The sequence below is a fragment of the Sapajus apella genome, unplaced genomic scaffold, assembly GCF_009761245.1.
Source record: "Sapajus apella isolate SASKATOON/1434 unplaced genomic scaffold, GSC_monkey_1.0 scaffold39, whole genome shotgun sequence".
NCBI lineage: Eukaryota > Metazoa > Chordata > Mammalia > Primates > Cebidae > Sapajus > Sapajus apella.
In genome coordinates this window covers 7,274,406-7,298,437 of record NW_022436979.1, presented here as the reverse complement: position 1 = coordinate 7,298,437, position 24,032 = coordinate 7,274,406, and the positions used below count along the sequence as shown (strand labels likewise).

General features: G+C 38.4%; 1 protein-coding gene and 1 long non-coding RNA gene across 2 annotated transcripts; one reads left to right on the top strand and one right to left on the bottom strand.

Moving 5' to 3' along the window:
- The first annotated feature begins 12,715 nt into the window (after window positions 1–12,715).
- On the top strand, window positions 12,716–23,643 carry SCRG1 (stimulator of chondrogenesis 1). Its single transcript, XM_032298672.1, has 3 exons — window positions 12,716–13,182; window positions 20,740–20,995; window positions 23,411–23,643. The coding sequence occupies exons 2-3, from the start codon at window positions 20,754–20,756 to the stop codon at window positions 23,463–23,465; spliced, it is 297 nt and encodes a 98-aa protein (XP_032154563.1). The 5' UTR covers window positions 12,716–13,182; window positions 20,740–20,753; the 3' UTR covers window positions 23,466–23,643.
- Window positions 17,873–20,371, bottom strand: LOC116565192. The gene is made up of 3 exons (XR_004275305.1): window positions 19,938–20,371; window positions 19,064–19,068; window positions 17,873–19,014 (listed from the first exon to the last, which is right to left on the bottom strand). It is a non-coding gene; the product is annotated as an uncharacterized LOC116565192 (long non-coding RNA).
- Window positions 23,644–24,032: the final 389 nt, after the last annotated feature.

The following is a 24,032-nucleotide window of genomic DNA, read 5'->3' as shown; positions in this document are numbered from 1 at the left end:
AGCTTAGAGACAAGCAGCTTTTAGTTTAGTGAGAGCTTACCAAACATAAGACCATACCAGTAATTTCTAAAAACCAATAATGATTTAGAAATTATTAGAATGATTTGATGAAAACGTTGCCTTGTAAGCTACATTACACTGTAAACAGTTTCATGATACATGGTTTAGAGAATAGAAAGGAAATATTTTTAATTTGTATTTATATACTGATTTCTAGAAATACATTTATTTATAAAACATATGCAGGCTCACAGGTTGCTAGATGTGTTGCTCATCATCCTCAGGTTGAGCAACGTGGAACTAGGGGGATGGTGGCTCAGCTGAGGAGGCTTGAGGTGGGTATACCCCTGACCCACATTCTGAGTTAGGCCAACCTGGGAAAAGATAGGTTTCACTTGATTCAGAAATAAAACATTATTTACTATTTGCTGCTGAGGATTGGGCCCACCAAACCTAGTCAGCAGTTCCAAGTTATCACTGTTCTAACACTTTCTGAATCTCTGTAGCCACAAGGTACAAACTGTGCAAAAGAAATGGCTAAGTTAGGCCGGGCACGGTGGCTCAAGCCTATAATCCCAGCACTGTGGGAGGCTGAGGCGGGTGGATCACAAGGTCAAGAGATCAAGACCACCCTGGTCAACATGGTGAAACCCCGTCTCTACTAAAAATACAAAAAATTAGCTGGGCATGGTGGCACGTGCCTGTAATCCCAGCGACTCAGGAGGCTGGGGCAGGAGAATTGCCTGAACCCGGGAGGCGGAGGTTGCGGTGAGCCGAGATCGCGCCATTGCACTCCAGCCTGGTAACAAGAGCGAAACTCCGTCTCAAAAAAAAAAAAAAAAGAAATGGCTAAGTTAGGCTTTTAGTGTCTTTGCCAGGACAGTGTTGGATCAGCAGTTCATTCATTTGACAAATAGTTATTGAGTACTTAAATGGTACCTGGCACAGTTCTAGGCACTGAGCATACATAAGACAATAAAACACGAAATCTCCACTCTCATGTAGCCAACGGGCAATTGCAAGTGGTGGGCATTATTCAAAGGCTAATGATAGGTGGAGCCAGGAGAAAGTTGGAATCCCATCTCAGCACCATCTCACTGCACACTCTGCCCTCCTTGGGTTGGAGTCACTAGAACAACATGACTAACAGCACAGAACTATGAAACTAGTCTGCTCTGAGACAGTCAAACAACCATATGGGTGCATGCCAGGAAAGGGCCTCTGCCCCCAATGTACTGCTCCTTTGTCATGACCTAGTATCTACAATTCTGTCACTGGAGAAACATTTTCTATTTTACCAGTGTTCCTTGGAATCCAGTCTCTTGAGATACATAAGTTTAAAAAATAAGTTCAGTAGTTAAATTTGGCAAACACTTCAACTCTTAGAGATTTATGATGAATTAGCATATTAGATATAATCTATATGGATCTCTGTCAGTTTAGGATGAAAATTGGGCATCTCTCTCATTTTTCCAGTTGCTTGCTTAAGCCTCCATCCCTCCATATGGTAGGTAATTTCGTTTCTCTTTCTTAAGGAATCTTCATTCTCTCTGTTGTACAGAAACCTGGGAATTAACTTACTCCAAAGGTAGTAGTCTTATTTCAGTGGTCCATGTAACCAGTCCATTAACAGGTTCTGGTTTTAAACATCACTTCTCTACAATGTCACTGTTGAAAAAGGGTTCCATCAGGCTTCAGTGAGTCCTTGTCCTGCTGTAGAAAGGCCTTGCTGCTGTGGAACACTGTGCAGGCAGCAGGGTAGCACTGTGCATATGGACTCCCAAGACAACTGCTTATTGGATTTACACTCACACAATCAGCCACTGTTCCCTAAACATGACATCTTTGCCAGAGTGGCTGGGTATAATTGAGTTTCTAACCACAGCTACACACAGGATCTAGAACAAGCTGTCCCCACAAACCTCTACGCTCTGGTGTTGAACCTGTCACTGAGCCAGACTCTCTCTCCTTAGGAGACCTTAGTCAGGGCTATCTTAGCCCTTCAGAAAGCTTTACTTAGGTTGAATCTCAAATAGGACAGATATCCCTTCTCTGGGTCTTCATTTCTTTCCTCCTGGAGGATCTTTGGCACTCAGTAAGTTTGTTTTGCCATGTCAGGGGGATACTGAAAACAACAACCATTGTAAGATCGCAAAATGTTCTTTTTCCAGAGACATGCATATCTACTCACCTAATATCGGCATACTTAAGAGTATGCAGGGAATTACTAACGAAGATCCAGGGAATTCATGTCTTGGTCTATCTTGCTGCTTCTCCAGCTTCAAATGGGACATTAATCACAACCAGGAAGGATACAGAGCATAGCACAAATAGAGTTTCATGGGAGCAAAGGATAGAAAGAGAAATGGAGAAAGAGAGATAAAGATGAAAAGCAAAGGACAGAAGGAGATCTTAGAATAGTAGAGGCAGCTAAGCACCTGAAGGGCCCTCTGTCACATGGAGAAGGGGTATGAAAAAAGAGGTAGAAAGAAGATTTCCCGTTATAATGTTGTATGTTAAAAGAGACATGGTCTATTTCCAGAAGCTCCCATCTAATACATCATAACATGTGATTTGCTTCAGGGAGAATCCCATTCCCAGGGATTCTCTCTTAAATTCCTTACACTAAACTAAAGCCCTAAAACCTTCCAGGCTTGTTGGTTAAAAAGTTCTCACTCCTGAGTGAGGCAGGCTTCTCATGGAGAAATTTCAGAACCTTTTAGGTCAGGAGAGAAAATACCATTATTTGCTGAGATAGCTTCAGACTCATTAATTTTCTGACACTAAAATGGTCAAAATTTCTATGGGGAGGGGAAAGACATTGAATTTGTATGATATTATTAAACCCTTCTCACTGATACTTACCCTTCTCTAGTAACTTAAGACATAAAATGAACCACAGACATACGATAGCTTAAGACACACAATAAACTAAAAACTGTTAAAGCTTTCTGATGTCAAGATATTTACACTTGAGCCATACTGGATCAATCAACACAAGTCACTAAGATACAGTGAGAAAACAAAGTAAACATTCTGTAAGGTGGAACCAATCTGGGGGCAATTTTTGTTAATTCATCCCCCAAAGAAGAAGGCTTATTTAGAATATTAGTATTAAAGGCAAAAATTAGCTTGTCATTTGATAGAAGACTGTTATAGAATCGTGTGGTTTTTTGAAGAATTGTTTCTATGCTTTAAACTTCCAGTGGACATAGGTGGCTCTCTAACACATACCCACATCCTCTGGAATAACAAGTTACATTTCAACAGAATTATACTGTATGTCATATATTTCATGTTTTTAGAGATGAAATATCTACAGAAAATATCATCATTGCCTATTTCCTGGCATTTCATTTGTCCTATCTGGTTACGTATACACATAGAGGGAGCAAGTTTTAGTTATCTAATACTGTGTTGTATTTATTATTTCAACTTCAAAATGCCTCTATTTAGATTTCCAAACATGTAATTTTAATATGTTTTATCAGTAAAGTAGCAATAAAGGAATAATTTTGCAGCAAATTTAACACCTATAAATTTCCCAGTTTGCAATGTAAAACAAACAGCCTCCACAGACCACAGGTCTGCTCATATTTCAAAGAATATTAAATGAAATACTGCTAAATTGTCCTAAAGTTATGCCATAAAATAATTGCAGGTTCATTGTTTATACTTTTATACAAAATGGTACCTGATTCTGAATAGATTTATTATGTAAATGTGTTTATTATTTTTTAAATAGCTACATTTGAGAAGTCATATAAAGGCTAGATTATTACAAATAATGATTTTAATTGACCTAAAAAGTAAATGTTAAAAGCATATTGAAAACTTATGTCCACACAAAGCCTACATACAAATATTTATAGCACCTCTATTCTTTTTTTATTTTTTTATCTTTTGAGATGAAGTCTCACGCTGTCACCCAGGCTGAAGTGTAGTGGCATGATCTCAATTCACTGCAACCTCTGCCTCCCAAGTTCAAGTGATTCTACTGCCTCAGCCTCCCCAGTAGCTGGGACTACAGGCACCTGCCACCATGCCGGACTAATTTTTTTTTCTTTTGTGTGTGTGTGTGTGTGTGTGTGTGTGTATTTTTAGTAGAGATGGGGTTTCACCACATTGGCCAGGCTGATCTCGAACTCCTGACCTCAGGTGACCTGCCCACCTCAGGCTCCTAAAGTGCTGGGATTACAGTCATGAGCCCCCTCACCCAGCCCCAGCCCCTCTAGTCTTTTTTTTTTTTTTTTTTTTTTGAGATGGATCTTGTTCTGTTGTCCAGGCTGGAGTGCAATGGTGCAATATCAGCTCACTGCAACCTTCACCTCCCAGGTTCAAGCAATTCTCCTGCCTCAGCCTCCTGAGCAGCTGAAATCACAGGCATATGCCACCATGGCTGGCTAATTTTTGTATTTTTAGTAGAGATGGGCTTTTGCTATGTTGGCCAGGCTGGTCTCGAACTCCTGACCTCAGATGACCTGCCCATCTCGGCCTCCCAAAGTGCTGGGATTACAGGCATGAGCCACCACGCCCAGCCTGCACCTCTATTCTTAATTGCCAAAAACTGTAGGCAACCAAGATGTCCTACAACAGAAGGTATAGACAAACTGGTATATCTATACAATGAAATATTATTCAGTGATAAAAAGAAATTATCAAGCCATGAAAATACATGGATGAATCTTAAATGTATATTGCTAAGTGAAAAAAGCCAGTATGTAATGGTTACATACTACATGATTCCAATTATATGACATTCTAGAAAGATTAAAACTACAGAGATGGGAAAAAGATCAACGGCTGCCAAGAGTTCAGGGTAGGAGGCGGGGGAGGGTTAAATAGGTAAAGCACAGGAGATATTTTAGGGTGGAGAGACCATTCTGTATCACGGTGTAATGGTATGTACAGGACACTATGCACTTGTCAAAATCCATAGACCTTTTCAGCATAAAGATTGAATCTTAATGCATGCAAACTACGAACAATTATTTAGGAGGTTGTACAATGCCAGGATGAAACACAGAATGTAACAAAACAATCTAACTTTCTTACATGTGTATAAAACAACCTCATTGAAAGGCATAGTGAGGAGATAGCTGTAGACCTCTGTGACTTTGGGAATGAATGGAGTGTATCAAACTAAAGGTAAAAGACACTTTATATAAACACTGTACTCTAGTTGACAAAATTGTTCACCATGAGGTGTGTGTTAACAATTCTGACGCTGCTATACATGTATACTGGGAAATTTTTTACCATGAGGTGTGGGTTAACATTTCTGATGCTGCTATACATGTATACTAGAAATGAACAATTAAATAAGTGGCTGATACTAGAGTTAGGTTCTCACTGCTGGAGCGGGAGGTTACAGATGAGCAAGAGGAGGAGGCTCAAATGATTCATGTCATAATGGATTAGAGTTGGAGGCATCAGTATAAATGCATGTTTAGGTTGTTATAGATACAGGTGGTTACATATAGCAATATTTATAGAAATGTACATTTACACAGGTTGGTATCCACAGTATATTTCCTTGCTCTGTCAGATGAGAGGAATGAGAAGCTATGACACACCAGTACTAATGAGCACACCTAGCTCCCAGATCTTCATTTCTAATTTATTCTTCAATGAAAGGAACCAGGGCTCCTTGAAGAAATGGCTGATTCTAGTCATGGGATAGGAAATATACAAGATGAGCCTGGAGCAATATTTTAGTGACAGAAAGGAAGAAAGTGGTCACAAACAAAACAAAAGCAAAAACCACAACCTTGATGGGGGTATGTGAAAGAGACACAGGAGGCAGCTAAAGGAGACCGTAAAGGATAAAGCTGAGACAGATTGAGCAATGAATACTTTAATCCAAAGTAAAAAATAATACAAAGTATAGAATGAATATACATCAGTTCATCCTAATACAAGTAAATAAATGAGCAACAATGGATAAATTTCATGTGAAGAAAAATTCCCCAAAATTTATGTAGTCACTCTGCCCTCAAAGAGGTAGAGCATAACTCCCCACTCGTTACGTGTGGACCATGCATCAGGACTTCCTCCCATAGAGTGTGGCATGGAAAGGGGGAGAAAAAGAGTAAATGTGCAGTGGAGCCACATGACAAAAACCACTTGAGCCAGGTGATGGAAGTTAAATCAACAAGGATAAGTCACGTTCCTGACTGGTATGTCCACGTGTGATATGACGTGATGGAAATGGCACTTTAACTCTGTGGTCCTCTTTCTACAAACACATAACCCGAGTTTAATCATAAGACCAATATTAGACAGATCTAAGTTGAGAGGCATTCTACAAAATACTTGACCAGTATTCCTCAAAATGGTCAAAGTCATCCAAAACAGGGAAAGTCTGAGACACTGAGGAACCTGAAGAGACACAATTAAATGTAATGCAGCGTTCTGGGCAGGGGATCCTGCAACAGAAAAAGGCAAAAACTATGTAGAAATAAAGAAAGAATGAACTTTAGTTAATAATAATGTATTAATATAGATTCATTAATCATAAAAAAAATGTACCACACTAATGTAAGAGTTAGATAATAGAGGAAACTGGGCATAGGGTATATAGGAAGCCTGTGTACTAAGTTAGCAATTTTTCTGTAAATCAAAAACTATTCTAAAATTAAAATGTTTGTTTAAAAATGATATTTAGAATGGCCAGGCACACTGGCTTATGTCTGTATTCCCAGCACTTTGGGAGGCCGAGGCAGGTGGATCACGAGGTCAGGAGTTCAAGAAGAGCCTGGCCAATATGGTGAAACCCCATCTCTACTAAAAATACAAAAATTAGCTGGGCATGGTGGTGCACACCTGTAGTCCCAGCTGCTCGGGAGGCTGAGGCAGGAAAATCGCTTGAACCCAGGAGGCAGAGGTTGCAGTGAACCAACATTGTGCCACTGCACTTCAGCTTGGGTGACAGAGCAAGACTCCGTCTCAATACAAAAGAAAAAATCATGTACTCATAGAAAAATGGAAAATAAAAGGGGCAATAAAAATCATCCATCGAACCCCTTATTTTACAAAGGAGAAGACTGAGGGTTTACAGTAGGACCCAGTAACCATGCTGGCCAAGTAGCCTGTGCTTTGGAGACGACCTTAAGGAAAGAGTAGTGATCAGTGGCTGAACTTTGCCTTCAGCGACTGCAACATTGTTCATGGTACACAGCAGATACTCAATAAATAATTATGAATGATTACTTCCCAAGAAACTCTCCTCTACCCAAGAGTCTAATCCACTCACTCACTTATTCATTACCTCATTCATTCATTTAACAAATATTTATTGAGTGACTGGTTTTACTTCCAGAATTATAATCACTTAAAAACTCTGTCCCAAGGGCTGATATTTTGGCAGCTTTCCATATCTAACTTTGTAGAAAACACCATTCGCTGATTTAAGTTTCTGACTGTCCAGATAAGAACTGTTTCAAGCTAAATGTGAACAGAAAATGGATGGAGGAAATGCAGTAAAAGATGACTCTATGGCTCACAGAGAGCATGGGCGATTCACGCATGCTCAAATTATGGGCTACAATTTTTTTTTAAAGTACTGTTATTTTGGATTCTCCAGTCTCTCATTCTATTTCTCTTACAATTTATTGTGGCAGCAGGCTAAGAGCACAGTTTTGTGTTGGTTTCCAGTTTGTGCCCCACTACCTATCAGCTGTGTCATCTTGGCCAAGTTGCTTAATTTTTTTGAACACCAGTTCCCCCATCTGGAAACTACCTCATGAAAGTAAGTTGCTTGTACTAAATAAGGCAACATTTGTAAAGTGTTTAGCACACTTGGCAACGGCAGTTAATAGGATTATTATTACTAGTATCATTGCTATTAAAATTAACATTATCAACTCACCAGATGCTTGTCTCTGGTGAAACAACTTCGAGAAAATTAGGGAAATAACTCAGGACCTACAAAAGAATACACGTTAACACACTCAGTCAATCTTTCCATCTTTCTAGGTTTGGTAAGTGAGTAGGTTGTCTCCAACAAATCATAAAAATATTGCTAGGCTCTGGGCTGTGATTCCATGCACCAGTCCAATGCCCCTTAGAGAGTGCCAGGAAAGTAAAAAAGTTATTTTCATGTTCCTTTCCTTCTTGGCCTCTTTTCCTGCCAAAGTTTATTTTCATATTAACATTACCATTCATTCTAACTGTTCCATGAGCTCCTAAAAGTGGGTAGTTTTTTTGGACACACGTCTCCCCTGATGTTCATCTTTCTGACTTTATTTCTGCAGCATTTAAAATCATGTTAGTCATGGTTACACAAGTAAACTTACAATCTCTATGCATCAATTCTGTTAAAAATCCCAGCATTCTGGGGTGGGGGTGGGATGGAGGCAGGGTGCCTTACTCTCTATGCCTAGGTAAAGGAAAGCTTGTGTTTGCTATCCTGACTAAAAGCATTTCATCAAGAAGACTCTCCCGGCTACCCCCATTATAGCCAGGGTTGCCCATTTGGGAATCCTAGCCATTCCTAGGTACATCATACCATCAAAATTGCATTCCAATAGGAATGCCTCATGGAAGCATTTCTCTCCCTTCAAGGAGGTAGCATCAGCTCACCCTTTTACACAACAGCTACTTGGTGATTCTGCTGACTCCTCAAGGGCCTCACTGGAGAGTCTTCAGTAAAATCTGTTTTCCTGAATCTCACTTCAGCAACATAAAGCTAGGTTTGGGTAACAGAGGTTATGTTGTTCAACCCACTTGCAAAAACTATTCTAAGCATAAATGTCCCAGGTTCAGTGGAAATCTTTAGGGAGACTTTAAACAGTTTTAATCAAAAAGAAAACTCTTTTACTGAGTTCAAAAACAGTTAAGTTAATAAAAAAGCTTGTTTCTTTTTAGCTGATGAAAGATTTTAAAGGTAGTTTTCAGACGCAATTTTGTCTGCAGCTCATCACTGTTTCAACAAGCATATTGTGAGTTAGTTTTCAACTAGTGCAATTATTTTGAGGCTCCTTTTGTCAAGGATACTCACATGAAACAAGTCCTACCTCTCCCAGGAAGATGTGAACTGTGACGGCTGGAACCAACTGCTGCTTCTCACCATACTGCCAGCCTCAGTGAGTCCAGAAGGAGTTAAGCCTGAGGGAAATGAGAGAAAGGGGTCAATCATGAGACAGGGGAGCAGCAGATTCTAAATCAGAGCGTGTGCATGAGCTTCCAGTTGGACAGCAGAGGAGGAACTGAGCATGTTCCCATTTTTCTTCTCACAAGCTTAAAATGTCCAATATCTGAAATTATTTATATCTCAGACATCTCCTGAGACCTCATCTGATTGGAAGGATTTTGCTGTTTTTTGGTGTTTTTCTTAATTTTTCAATTTTGGGAGTTTTTTTTTTAAAGAAATACTAATTAGATCCATTTACAAATTTAATTTCAGTACTTTGAATGTAATTGCTTAAATTCTGTATCAAATATTTCTCTACTCACGAATAGGTCTTATCACTAATTTGTGAGGATTTTTCTATTTCTAACAAATCTGATTGGACCTAAGAGTGATAACATATACCTATAAAAATAAAACACACATATCATCATCATCATCACCACCATCGTCATCATAATCACATAAAAATACATAGCTGGAGATATTTTCTGGAAATCTGTATATTACATTTGGACAGTTTTACTTAAAATAGAAGACCTATGTTACATAAGAGGTTCACTTTGGGAAGCTCCTGAGGCTGTCCCAAAGAAACAGGTGGTCATGGCCGGCCACAGTGCTTCACATCTGTAATCCCAGCACTTTGGGAGGCCAAGGCAAGCAGATCATGAAGTCAAAAGATTGAGACCATCCTGGCCAACACGGTGAAACCCTGTCTCCACTAAAAATACAAAAATTAGCCAGGTGTGGTGTCATGCCCTTGTAGTCCCAGCTTCTTGGGAGCTGAGGCGGGAGAATCACTTGAACCCAGGAGGCGGAGGTTGCAGTGAGCCAAGATAGCCCCACTGCACTCCAAGCTGGCAACAGAGCAAGACTCTGTCTCATAAAAGAAACAGGTGCAGCAAACCACAGTGCCATGTGTGTACCTATGCAACAATCTTACATGTTCTTCACATGTACCCCAAACCTAAAATGCAATTGAAAAAAAAAAGAAACAGGTGGTCTTCAGAGCAACATAAAGTGGGTTCAATAAGAGGTCTGAGTAGCAGCCCATCAGGAAAGAAAACAGAAAGGCGTTAAGGCTCCATGTACAGGAAAACAAGAGTGGTTTTAGATTTGAGCCACAAATTAAAAGCCACAAGGGCAGACTCTGTGATTGCAAGCCTTGGTTTGCAGTTCAACTCCTTCTCAAATGAACAACTCCATGTAATGGATATCAGGATGAATGACAAGCATTATAGTTTGATAATGTTTAATAATTCTTCCTAGAAATGATAGGAAGTCCAGCTAGTAATAAACACATGTTTGAAGACACAAGGGACTTCGAGGCCAGGGTCCAAGTGTGCTTCTTAGGAGGAAACTTTCCCAAATGGCTCAGAATGTGATCCAAAGACGATTAGATCATTACTGAGAGCTGCTGTGTACCACTTACAGCCAGCATTCACAAGCACAATGCCAAGCATATTGTATGGATTTCAGCGATGCTGAATATAAAAATGAATCAACTATTTTGAGCAGCTATGAATTCAGCCACAAGGAGACAAAATGAGCAGCACAACAAGGGAAATTTAGAAAGAAAGAGACACACAGGGAAATAAGAGTAAAACGGAGTAAAGAGAGGATTCATGTATAGGGAAGGCTGATTTGCCTTGGCACCATACCTCTGGTCTAGATCTACGTGAGGTGAACAGGACGGATAGCTCTTAAGGTGGAATAAAGACTAGTTTCCATTTTCCTCCTCATACTCACATATTTCTGTACATTTAAATCATGCAAACAAATTAACTCCATCTGTGTGTGGCATCGTCTTTATTTAGTAAGGATCACAGCAGACTTGTTTATAAATATGCAAAGGAAATGTGCAGTCCATTGCACACAAACCTCTCATCCCCCTTCCAGAACTCCACGCCACTTGCTCCAGCTTCAGTGAAATGGAGACCAAGCAGAGATTTGATCTCCCTCAGGGCTGGAGCTGCTTCTGGTTTTACCAACCTTCACTTTGCTTTGCCTACCTTCATATCAGGGTGTGTGTCTGTGGCTCTCCCAACACTGCTGTCATCAGTGGCCTTCCACTCACCTCCATTCTCTTGAAATACTCCTCCTTTAACTTCCATGATGACACTCTCCTAAGTTTTCCACTACTTCTTGGGCTACCTTTTGTCAGTTTCCTTCCCAGTTCTCTACCCATCCCTTAAATGATTCTTCTCTCAGTCCTATTACCTCTAATCTATTCTAAAGGGCAGTACAGCATAATGGTGGGAAACAAAGACACTACAACCACACTGCCAGGGTCTTGCCATTTTCTGGCTGTGTGTGTGCTTTGGATCAGATTATCTGACATCTCTAATGTTTCCCACATTTATAAAATGGGACTAATAATAGCACCTACTTCACAGGGTTGAAAGGAGAGTGAATGAGTTCAGATGTGTGAAATGCCTGGCACACAGTAAGAGCACAGTAACCTTCTAGTCTTACAACTATGACTTCAGCTGTCATTTAACTGCACAACTCTATTAGTTATTTAGTTGAGATTATCTGATATTGAGTTGATTGTTTGTTTGGTAAAATAATTCTCTAGACCAGGCTTTTTCCTAAGCTCCAGGTCCATTTAACCAACTGCCTACTTAACATTCTCAAATGCATTTAAGGTTCCTTAAACTCAACATTCACCAACAAACTCATTTCTATCTTCCCACTCCTCCTCCAACCAAAACTCTTGTATTCTTTTTCTTAGATGAATAACAGCTCTCCCTTTTATATTCTTTTTCTAGATGATTAACAGTACAGTCCATCCAAAGGGCCAAGCCTTTGAAAGTTAATAAAGTTTCCTATCTCTACCCTAAACATAAACACTTAATTGTTCATCAAGTCTTTTCAGGTTTCTTTCCTGTCCTCTCTTCTGGATTACAGTAAAAGCCTGTATTCTCTGTCTTTAGTCTCCATTCCTCCTGGGACACCATCCTTCTTTCACACTGTAGTCAAGCTTTTCACCTTTTTAAATATGTTTTCATCATCTTCCCATTCATCTTCAGGATAAAATCCAAATTTCTTAGCATGGCATATGAGGCACTTCATCAATTTTCTGCTTCTTATCTCTCGAATTTCATTTCCTACCATCTTTGGTTTTAGCCAAATGAAGCTACCTATAATCTCCGAAGTCGTCACCCTCTCTTTCACCTTCATGCCTTTGTAATTCAACCTGGAATGTCCTTTCCTCCGTTGTCTGTCTAGATAATTCCAACTCCATTACAATATCATACCTCTAATTCCCAGAACACTACTCCTAATCAAATTTTTTGAAAACCTAAAAGACAGTCAACAGATGCTAGAATTCCAGTATAGTTTGCTGAAGACAAAATAAAATTTCTTTTGAGCCTTTATTTCTAAGGCACAGAGTATATTTCTTTTTCAGTCATTTATTTTAGCTTTCTATGGACTAGTAATGACTCTTTGGTGTGAGAAACACAAGCAGTGGAATGTGAATTGGAACATATCTTCTACCAAAATGTTGTAAGAGATCTAGATGGCGAGCAAAACTGTGAAAGGGAAAGAGGTGCACAGCTAGCCATTCCCCCCTTTTTCTTCTCTCTCTCTCTCTCTTTCTCTCTCTCTCTCACTCTCTCTCTCTCTCTCACACACACACACAGAATTTTCTTAAGGGAAAAATCACTCTGTGTTCTTTTAAAATCCCTCAGGTTTTATATTTTATTGCTGCAAGAGTCTGCCTCCCTGAGGTTCTTGTATAGACTAGTTATTTCCCTCTGTAAAGAAGCTGTTCAGTTCATTCTCGCCTGGTTTGGAATGAACTGAACAGTTCCAAAGGAGGCAGTTCTTGCAGACTCAGTTCCTTCCACTCCCTCCTCCCCGCAGTCCTGGCTGGAGCAGCGAGTCTGGTGATCCCAACCCAGAGACAAGGCAGACAAAGGTTCAGTTGTAAAGAAGCTCCTTCCAGCACCTCCTCTCTTCCCCTTTTGCCCAAACTCACCCAGTGAGTGTGAGCATTTAAGAAGCATCCTCTGCCAAGAAGACCAAAAGGAAAGAAGAAGAAAAAGGTATGTCATTTTTTCTCTATAAAAAACATTTTATGTCATTTGTTCTACTCAAAACTACTGCTGTAGATTAGAGCAGAAATGTATGTGTTGAGTCAGAAAAGAAAGAGATCCTCTGAGGAGATGGTGTGGGCACTTTGAAAAATATGATGCTTCCTAGTAGAAAGGCAAATAATCAGATTAAAAGAGAAGAAAAAATATATATTTCTTGACCAGGAAAGTCATTCATCATAGGTTTAAAAAAGAGGCAGTTTCTTCACTGTTATTTATTTAATGCCCAAATTCACTCTGAATGCAATCCCACGCAACAGGACTTAGCCCACTCCTCAGAACTATATGAGGATGATAAAGTACGTAAGATTGTTTTAAACGCAGCAGCTGTATCACCCACACTACATGAAGTTAACTACAATATCTAAGAAAGCAAATGTTTTTTGCTTTTAAAAATCCTGATTCCTGAAAAGAAATGGGTATAAATGTGTGATACAAAGAGGAAATTCATTGAATTCATCCTTGGTGTCCATTCTTGGAACACAACGGTGTCTGTACTGCAAATATAAAGAGAACACTTTTTCCCTCTAAGACTTAGAAAAATTCCTCTTTAAAATTCCTTAACTTAGTTACACAGGCTATGAAAAGCTCTCCCAAATGCTAGTCCTTTTCTCCAGTGATGATGATTTACTGTGTCCAGGAAAAGAAGGGGAATGATGCAAGACTGAATATTAATATCATCTTCTGGCATGCTCTAAGAGCCTGAAGGCAGATCACTTTTAGGGAGGATGTGGATTTTGTTTTTCTATGGATGAAGGTATGTTAGATATTTAGGATATGTCTGTTTTAAGGATCTTTAAGCAGCTTATTCACTTTTTAATACTACTTCCGTTCTTTAACACACACTTTGGGAAACTTCACTGCAGGACCCAGTCATTCTAACACAAACATCATTTAAGGGAGTTAATAAGAAAAAAAAAAGAGAACTTTAAAATTACAGTGATTTTCACCTTCCAAGAAAGATGAATGGAAAACATCACAAACCGGGCAGCAATTTTAATCTCTCCCATCTATAATTTTGATATTTCAAATGTCAAGTTCTGGGCTGGGATTTTCATTTGCTTTTGCAGCTTTGCTTCTCTCTTGCTGCTTTTTTGAAAGCAATCTGAAAATGGACTGCCCTTTCTGTCTAATTCATCAACTCTGTTTCATGCCACTGCTCTTAATACCAGTTCCCAGAACTGACATCAGCTGGCTGTATGAGCATTTGCACCATAAATGTCTGAACACTTAAACTGCATGGTCCTGTTAGTTTTGGCCATTAAATGGGATAATTTTTCTTTTTAAGTCTCCATTTAACTCCAGACATTCAAAAGCTTGCTTGTGCTAAATACCCTCAGACAGAATCAAAATTTGCAGTTCCCTACCAGAGGATGGTGGCAATGATTGATTGTTTAGTTGGAAATGTCTTGCTCATAATCCTGTATCCTCTGCAATGATCTATTAAAACTTATAACACTATTAGGATATAAAAGGTATCATACAACATTTGGAAAATGTCAATTACATAAAATCAAATTTAAAAAAAAAACAATGAATAATTACCTAAGCCTCTCTTGCTCACTCCTTCTAATTTTTAGTATGTAACTTTGTTTTCTTTTGAAATTTGGGTGTATTCCAAGAGGACTTTTAAGTATATGTACCTCAGCTTAACAAATAAAGACCAATTTGCTTCAAATTGGCCAAAGTCATTTCACTTTTATTGGCACTTGAACATATATGGTTTTGATGGATTGCCAAGGATTAAGTTTGGTGTCCTTTAATGAAAACAGCAACCATTATATCCCAGGAACATACTGGCTCAGAAATTTTTCCATTTGCTAAATAATAGTCAAAGCTATTTATCTGTACTTAAGTAAAGGGAGAAGTCTGCATTTAAAACATGTAATTTATAACACGTTCACACATAGACACACACACACACACACACACATTCACACACAACTACCAGTAGGTACTTGCCAGGTGTGGAACTTTCCATTGTAGTCTATGACTGAGACTGTGGCAAAAACACTATTTTATGCTCTGGCATGAACATAGAAGAGGTATGTGCTATGGCAATTTACCTACTTATTCTTTTAGCAATTTATTTGTTCATTTCACTGAAGGAAATTTTTTGAACACTGACTGAACTTAGCATTGAACCAGTCACTCTGCTTCAATACAAACGAAGTAGAAGTTACAGTCCTTGCTGTCTTGATACTGGCATCTCCTCTTCCAGTCCTCTGAAAATTGAATTGCCCTGGGCCTCAGTCATGGTCTCATCTCTTCTGGGTCTACCCTCACTGCCCTGCCAGACCCAGAGCTACAGATACTGTCAACAAGTATCCTCATTACTCTCAAATTTGTATTTCCAGCCCTGATCTTTAGACTCACATTCAACTGCCTACTCAACATCTTCTAATAGATGTCTAATAGACATGTTGATCTTGTCTAAAAACTCACTTCTAGATTCCCCCCAAAATGGCTCCTTCCAATTCTTCCTCAGTTCAACAAATGGCAACACCATTCAAGCCAAAAACCCAAAAAGTTATCCTTGATTCTTTCCCTCTTGCCTCATATCTCCCAACAGTTCTCACCAAAAACTTCATTTCTTCTATTTCCAATCTTGTCCCACCACAACATATCTTCACAGAGAAGCCAGGAAATGAGTTCATGTCTTTGCAGGGACATGGATAAAGCTGGAAGCCATCATTCTCAGCAAACTAACACAGAAACAGAAAACTAAACACCACATGTTCTCACTCATAGGTGGAAGCCAACCAATGAGAACACATGGACACAGGGAGGGGAACATCACACACTGGGGCCTGTTGGGGAGTGGGGGGCTAAGGGAGGGAGAGCATTAGGAGAAGTACCTAATGTAGATGACGGGTTGATGGGTGCAGCAAACCACCATGGCACATGTATACCTGTGTAACAAACCTGCAAGTTCTGCACATGTACCCCAGAACATAAAGTATAATAATATAAATAATAATAAAATAAAAAACGTAAGTCAGATCATGCTACTGTTCTGTCAAAATCTTCCAATGTCTTCTTAATATACTCAATCAAATCTAAACTCTCTATCATATCCTCTAGGCCCTTTATGATTGTTCCCAACCTTTCTACTTGGCTATACGTAAATTCACATATGACCAATTCACTAAATAATTAATCAGCTCTCTGAATTTCCCGCTTCCCATATCCAGTTGTCTTCATATTCTCCAAATGGTTAACCAGCTTATAAAAATGCTGACAATGAAAAGGCATTATTTACTCATATTCACAGGTCTTGTAGGACAGATTATATATAAGTGCTTTGGGAATATAGAGCAAGTCAGCTATGAGAGTGGTGTTGTCTGAATCGGGGAAGGATTCTTAGAAGACATGAGTGTAAGGTTTGTCCTTAGTGGATGGTTTGGTCAGAAATTAACATAAAGGGAAGGAGTGAGAAGGAACAACAGGGCAGAGACACATATACAGGATTAAAGAGATGACTGGTTTGACTGCCTAGCTAGCTGAACAGGAATGAATGATAGGTGTGGAGAGAAAGTGAAAGGAAAGGCTTAGATTAGCCTGAAGAAGTTCACATATTCTTTTAGACAACATGAAACCTCTATAGGCGTTTGCCTAGGAAAAAAATGCATTTTTGGAAAATCATCCATTTTCAAGTATGGGCCAAGCATTTGTATTATAGCCACTGGTGTATGGTAGTGAACAAAATAAATTGCTGTCATGAACCTTCGGTCTAATGAGAATGACAGACATACAATGAGTAAATTCACAAATATATAATTTAAATTGTGATAAATATCATTAAGGAAAAAAGGCACTATGAAAAATTAAGGTTGAAATACCTTAGATTGAAAGGCCATTGAAGGAGCAACATTTAAACTGAGACCTAAAAGTCAAGAAATCAGATAAAAAGAGAGCATTCCTGGGAGAGAGAGCAACAAATAGAAAGATCATAATGGAACAAAAAGATTTCTTTTTAATTACAAGAAAATACTCTGTACATCTTTATTGTTAAACATAACACAATAGCATAAGAAAATATGAAACTCATTGATAAAGGTAAGTGCATATACAAACATATATGGACTACAATATTACTATATATTACTAAAATGGTGGTGGTTAAATCCCATTTAATTCTAGCATAAAAGTTAAAAGATAAAAGTATTAAAATAACTATACTTTAAAATATGTTTATGGATACACAGTATAAATAGATGTAAATTATAACATCAATAACATAGTGTGGTGAGAGAGAATTAAAAGTGTAGAGTTTTTGTATATGATTGAAGTTGTTATCACCTCAAAACAGACTTATAATTATAAAATATTTTATGTAAGTCTCATGGTAACCACAAAGGAAATCTATAGAAGTTTACACAAGGCCAGGCGCAGTGGTTCACGCCTGTAATCCCAACGCTTTGTGAGGTCGAGCCAGGTGGATCACCTGAGGTTAGGAGTTCAAGACCAGTCTGGCCAACATGGTGGAACTCCATCTCTACTAAAAAATACAAAAAAAGTTAGCTGGGCATGGTGGCAGGTGCTTGTAATCCCCGCTACTTCAGGAAGCTGAGGCAAGAGAATTGCTCGAACCGGGAAGGTGGAGGTTGCAGTGAGCAGAAATCACACCATTGCACTCCAGCCTGGGCGACAAGAGTGAGACTCTGTCCCAATTAAAAAAAAAAAAGACAAGACAGGAAGAAAAGCACCGAAGAACTTACCACAAGACAGCTAGAAACAATAAGCTAAATGGCAATAGTAAATTCTTCCCTACCAATAATCACTTTAAATGTTTAAATGTAAATGAATTAAACTCATGGATCAAAAGACATAGGGTAGCTGAAAGAAAAAAAACAATATATATGATTTCTACAAGTGACTTACTTAACATTTAAGGACACACACGGGGTAAAAGTAAAGAAATGAAAAAAGATATTCCATGCATATGATAGCCAAAAGAAAGCAGAGTGGGTTATTTTATACCCGACAAAATGGACTGTAAGTAGAAAACCGTCACAAGAGACAAAGAAGAAAATGTAATGATGAAAGGGTCAACCCACCAGCAAACTATAACAATTATAGATATCTATGCATCCAACATCAGAGCACCTAAATATATAAAACAAATATTGGCAGAACTAAAATGAGAAATAGCAACGCAGTAATAGCAGGAAACTGCAATACTCCACTTTTAGTAATGGATAGAATAACCAGACAGAAAATCAACAAAGAAAGAGTGGACTTCAACACCAGTACAGACGAAATGGACCTAACAGACATATACAGAACATATTTCAACAGCAGAATATACATTCTTCTCAAGCACATACAGAAAATTCTCCATGATAGATCACATGTTAAACCATGACCTTACAAAAAGCCCACTGGAAGATATCATTTATATATGCTGGACTGTGATGCACTGTAACACTGTAATGTCTTGCTCCATTAAATCTGAATATATAGAAAATGAAGTAGATCTTATTTTAGTCTTTTCTTTCACTTTCTAAAGTTTGGAGGTGGGAATTAAATTGGATATTGATAATTCTAAGGAAATATAGAGCCAAAGCCAAAAATGGCTAACTCAAATTAGAATGTGCAACAAAGAAAATCTGAAACTCAGGAGTATGAAGAAATACTTAGTTTCTAAACTAAAGAGAAAAAAGCAACGAATGTATTTATTTCAAAATCCATTATCTTATCTAAAAGGATTTACCTTTAAAATGTACCTAATCATTAAAAACTTCATATGAAAAATTTCCATTCCACAATATTGTTTTCTTTCTTTTTTTTTTTTTTTTTTTTTTTTGTGTGTGTGTGTGTCTTTTGAGACTGAGCCTCCCTCTGTCACACAGGCTGGAGTGCCGTGGCGTGATCTCGGCTCACTGCAACCTCCGCCTCCCAGGTTCAATTGATTCTCATGCCTCAGCATCCCGAGTAGCTGGGAGTACAGGCACATGCCACCTCACCAGGCTAATTTTTTGTATATTTAGTAGAGACAGGGTTTTGCCATGTTGGCCCGGCTGGTTTTGAACTCCTGACCTCAGGTGATCTGCCCACATTGGCCTCGCAAAGTGCTGGGATTACAGACATGAGCCACCAAGTCCAGGTATTCCACAATATTGTTTTATTTCAAAGTACAATATCCAAAGAGAAATATCCTTCATCTGTTTTCCCTCTTTCCAAGAAAGAAAACATACTTTGGCACTTGATAACGGGATAAAATCTGAATGGCTCTGGATTCTAATTCTGGTTCCTTCACTATTTTGCTATTCTTCCTTTACTACGATAGTCTCCATTTTCTTCATGTCTAATATAGAAATTAGAGAAGTCAAATTAGATAGACATTTAATATTCTATAGTTCTATGCAATTCCTGTAAAATTATCTCCTGGACGAGGAATTAGAACTGTTGGTATTACTTCAAGGTTCAAACTAGGAATGGTGGGTGGAAGCTATAGAAAAAATATTTTCCAATAAGAAAAATGTTAGAATTATACCAATGGAATATGTTGACTTAGTCAGTAATGAGTTCCCCATCATGGTAGGAGTTCATGGTAGGCCAGATGATTATAAGGTGGGAATTCAAGGCTTCATTTTCAACTGCAGCTAAGAAGAAGTAGTGTCTGTGGAATCAAAATCCAAAACATTACTAAAAATTTGCAATAATAATGGGTCCTAAAATACTTCTGGAAGTTAAAAAACAACTAATCAAACTATAAGCATATCTGTACACTATCATCTGTCACTATCAACATAAATGGGTTTTTTGTTTCTGTCAGGATGGGACCCAGGTTTTTGACAATGTTGTTAGGATGTAGCTATGTAAGGCAAAGAACCACTGAATTCAATTACGCTATTTGTTCTAGAAATTTGTCTGAGTTTATACCACTTTAAAAAGCAGTTGTTCTCTACCCCATGTTTAAAAAATATATGGCTTTGGGTACATATTAAATGCAGAGTTCTGGCTCTCACTAACACCTCCTCCCTGCCTACAGCATGTGCATGAGTGTGTGTGTGTGTGGTGTCAAGGTCTCGCTCCGCCATCCCCAGTCTGGAGAGCAGTGAGAAAATCATGGTTCAACACAGCCTCAAACTCCTGGGCTCAAGTGATCCTAAGTAGCTGGGACTACAGGCACATGCCATCATGCATGGCTAATTTTTTAACTTTTTGTGGAAACAGGATTTTACTATGTTGCTCAGGCTGGTCTCAAACTCCTGGGCTCAAGCAATCCTTGCACATCGGCTTCCCATGCTGAGATTACAGGCATGAGCCACTGTGCCCAGCCCAGAAGCCTGAGCATTTGATTTTTAACAAATATTCCAAATGGTTTTTGTCATAGATGGTCATAAAACTACACTTTGAGAAATACAAACAGGATTGTAGAAAAGGCCAACTCCCATTATTTCTATCCAAGAGTTTATGAGCATGCTACAGAACTTCATGTTCAGATAAATTCTATCTTTCAAAAACAAACATTGACACATTTTGGTCTTTCTTCTATCTTAGGGCCAAAAGCCAAAATGAAATTTATGGTACTCATTTTCACCGCTGGGCTAACTTTGCTGCTAGGAGTTCAAGCCATGCCTGCAAATCGCCTCTCTTGCTACAGAAAGATAATAAAAGATCGCAACTGTCACAACCTTCCGGAAGGAGTAGCTGACCTGACACAGATTGATGTCAATGTCCGGGATCATTTCTGGGATGGGAAGGGATGTGAGATGATCTGTTACTGCAACTTCAGTGAATTGCTCTGCTGCCCCAAGTAAGGAAATGAAATCACAAAGTGTATTGCCTGGAAATGTATGCACAACAACTTTTAGATGCATCTTCATAATGGGTTTGCTGAAATTAATAGCCCTTTTAACAAAATCCTGTTCAAATCCCAGCTCTTTTTTAGAATAATCACTATTGTGTAAAGAACTAAATGTTTTCATTTAAATGAAAATTCAAATGGAATTTAGCTGAGTTAATAAAAGTAAATGAAATCCAGAAAATAATACTTCAATCTACGAAATTCTAAACTCCCCATCTGATTTTTGCCACAAAAAAATCTACCAGTAGTAGGAGTCAATCTCACGATTGAAATCTTAAACCAATTTGAAAACCAAGAAAAGGTTTTAGGTAAAAGATCCCAGTGAGGCCAGGTGCAGTGACTCATGCCTAAAATCCCCATACTTTGGAAGGCTGAGTTGGGTGGATCACCTGAGGTCAGCAGTTCAAGACCAGCTTGACCAACATGGTGAAAGCCCATTTCTACTAAAAATACAAAATTAGCTGGGCATGGTGGCACATGCCTGTAATCCCAGCTACTCGGGAGGCTGAGGCAGGAGAATTGCTTGAACCAAAGAGGCGGAGGTTGCGGTGAGCCGAGATCGCGCCACTGCACTCCAGCCTGGGTAACAAGAGCGAAACTCCCCCCCGCCAAAAAAAAAAGAAAAGAAAAGAAAAGAAAAAACAAAATCCCCTTAAATGGATCAAGTAATTAACCGAACAGAAAAGTTTTCTAGTTCTATGTATAGGTAAACCAGAAATGAACTAGATAAAAGTTCAAGACAATGTATTTACCATTGGTTTATACATATATTTTAAGAACAAATATTTATTGATTTATATACCATCATTTTGCACTTAAAATACAAGTACACATGGTGAAAGCCCGTCTCTACAAAAATGCAAAAATAATTAGCTGGCCATGGTGGCACACGCTTGTAATCCCACTTACTCCAGAGGCTGAGACAAGAGAATTGCTTGAATACAGGAGGCGGAGGTTGCAGTGAGCAGAAATCACGCCGTTGCACACTCCAGCCTGGGCGACAGAGTGAGACTTCATCTCAAACAAACAAAAAAACAAATATAAAATGATGGTAGATAAATTAATAAACATTTTTAGTTCTTGATTTTAAAATCATTTCCCCCTGGTTATTGAGGAATCTTTCAAATCCTATGATCTTGGATATTTCATACTGAAATTAGCTTTTTCAAATTACTTTCAATCGATGTCATCATATTTTCATTCTTCTAAGAAATCTGTGAAATAGAAAAGGCAGCTATAACCATCTTATCAAGGAAAGGTGCAGAAAGTTGAAATGGCCAGTACTATCCCACATTACTAGCTAATAACAACACTGGGATTAGAACCCAGATGTTCTGATTCAGACCAGATATTTCATCTACGAAGCCAGCTGGTTCTCAAAGTGTGGTTCCCAGAGCAGCAGCTTCAGCATCAACTGAGTTTTTAATATTGCATATCCATCCTTGAATTGCACCCCCGATCTACTGAATCAGACACTCTGGAGGTAGGACCCAGCAATGTTTTAACAAACCTGCTAGGTGATTATAAATGCATAGGAAAGTTTAAGAATCACTCTACTAAAACAATGATGCCAAGAACTCTAGTTAATTAATCTCATCAAATGACCATTTTTCCCGTACTACATAAATGAAAGTCCAACTAATATTAAAATACCATGTTTGCTTTTTTTTTTGTATGGCTTGAAACCAGTTTACTGAAATGAACTTACATTTATATTATAATTTTGTGATTATCTCTGTTAATGGATGAGAACAGCAGTGTAGATACACTTGATTTGGGGAAAATTAAAGAAAAATTCCAACCAGTAACAACAGGGTTGTCTTGCTAAGTATATTTCTAATAAGCCATAATTATAATACTATCTTGCATATGTATATAATTTTGTATTCTTCCATGCATTTTTATGTATTACTTTATGTGATCTTTTCAACCAGGAAAAGTTGAGTAGCTTTGTAACGTTTCTCCTTTCCCCATAAAACCTAGAAATTTATTTAGTAAACAAAAATATTGAATCTTCTGTTTCCTAACTGCAGATTTAAACTTTATGGCCTATCCCCATATAAGTCACATGCAATTGTACGCATGACTATAAAGTTTTGAAATTCCCTAATATTTATTTTTCTTTTTAGATAAATGGTAGCATGATATCAATGGCAAATGAGGGAAAAGTAGACAAATCGATTACCTTCTTGGTCTTTGTTGCTTCTGTGGCAAGTCTTCCCACTCATCTCTTTACATTTTAGTCACCTAAAAAGAATAGTCATTACTGAAATCCTGGAAATCATTGGCTATTTTTAACCTAGAAGAGACTAACGAACATCTTAGCCTTCAGGTTAATTTAACTGATGCTCTACTTTCTTTCAGAGACGTCTTCTTTGGACCAAAGATCTCTTTCGTGATTCCTTGCAACAATCACTGAGACTCTTCATGTATTCCGGAGAACGCCATCCCTGATTTCCCACAAACTGTACTACATAAGTATAACTGCATTTCTAGTTTCTATACAGTGCAATAAAGCACAGATTCTATAAATTCTTACTTGTCTAAGACAAGTAAATCTGTCTAAACAAGTAGTAATAAAACTTAATTCAATCTAATTTTTCTCTGTGGACATTGTTGGCATTGGTTCAAAATTTTTCCTAGAAAATGTCATCTATGAGGTGTTCATTACACTCAGTTAAAGAGTTCTGTCCCCAAGATGAAGAGCCACAGCCATGGCTCAAGGATTGAAAACACTTTCAGTCCTTAAGTTGACAGTTATTAACCACGTATTGAAAGAACCAGGTATAAGGCGAGATTCTTAGGAGGGAGCTAGAAATTTTCTAGTAAGAAGGAAAAGGAGAAACATAGTGAGACCCACTCTCTACAAAAAAAATTATCAGGGTGTGGGTGCCCACACCTGTAGTTTTAGTTACTCAAGAGGGTCATTTGAACCTAGGAGTTGAAGTCTGCAGTGAGCTATGATTGTACTACTGCACTCTAGCCT

Excerpts from the sequence above, each read along its gene's own strand:
- SCRG1 (XM_032298672.1), top strand. The coding sequence starts at position 20,754 with ATGAAATTTATGGTACTCATTTTCACCGCTGGGCTAACTTTGCTGCTA. Across the intron at positions 20,996-23,410 it reads GAATTGCTCTGCTGCCCCAA|AGACGTCTTCTTTGGACCAA; the intron begins GTAAGGAAATGA and ends ACTTTCTTTCAG.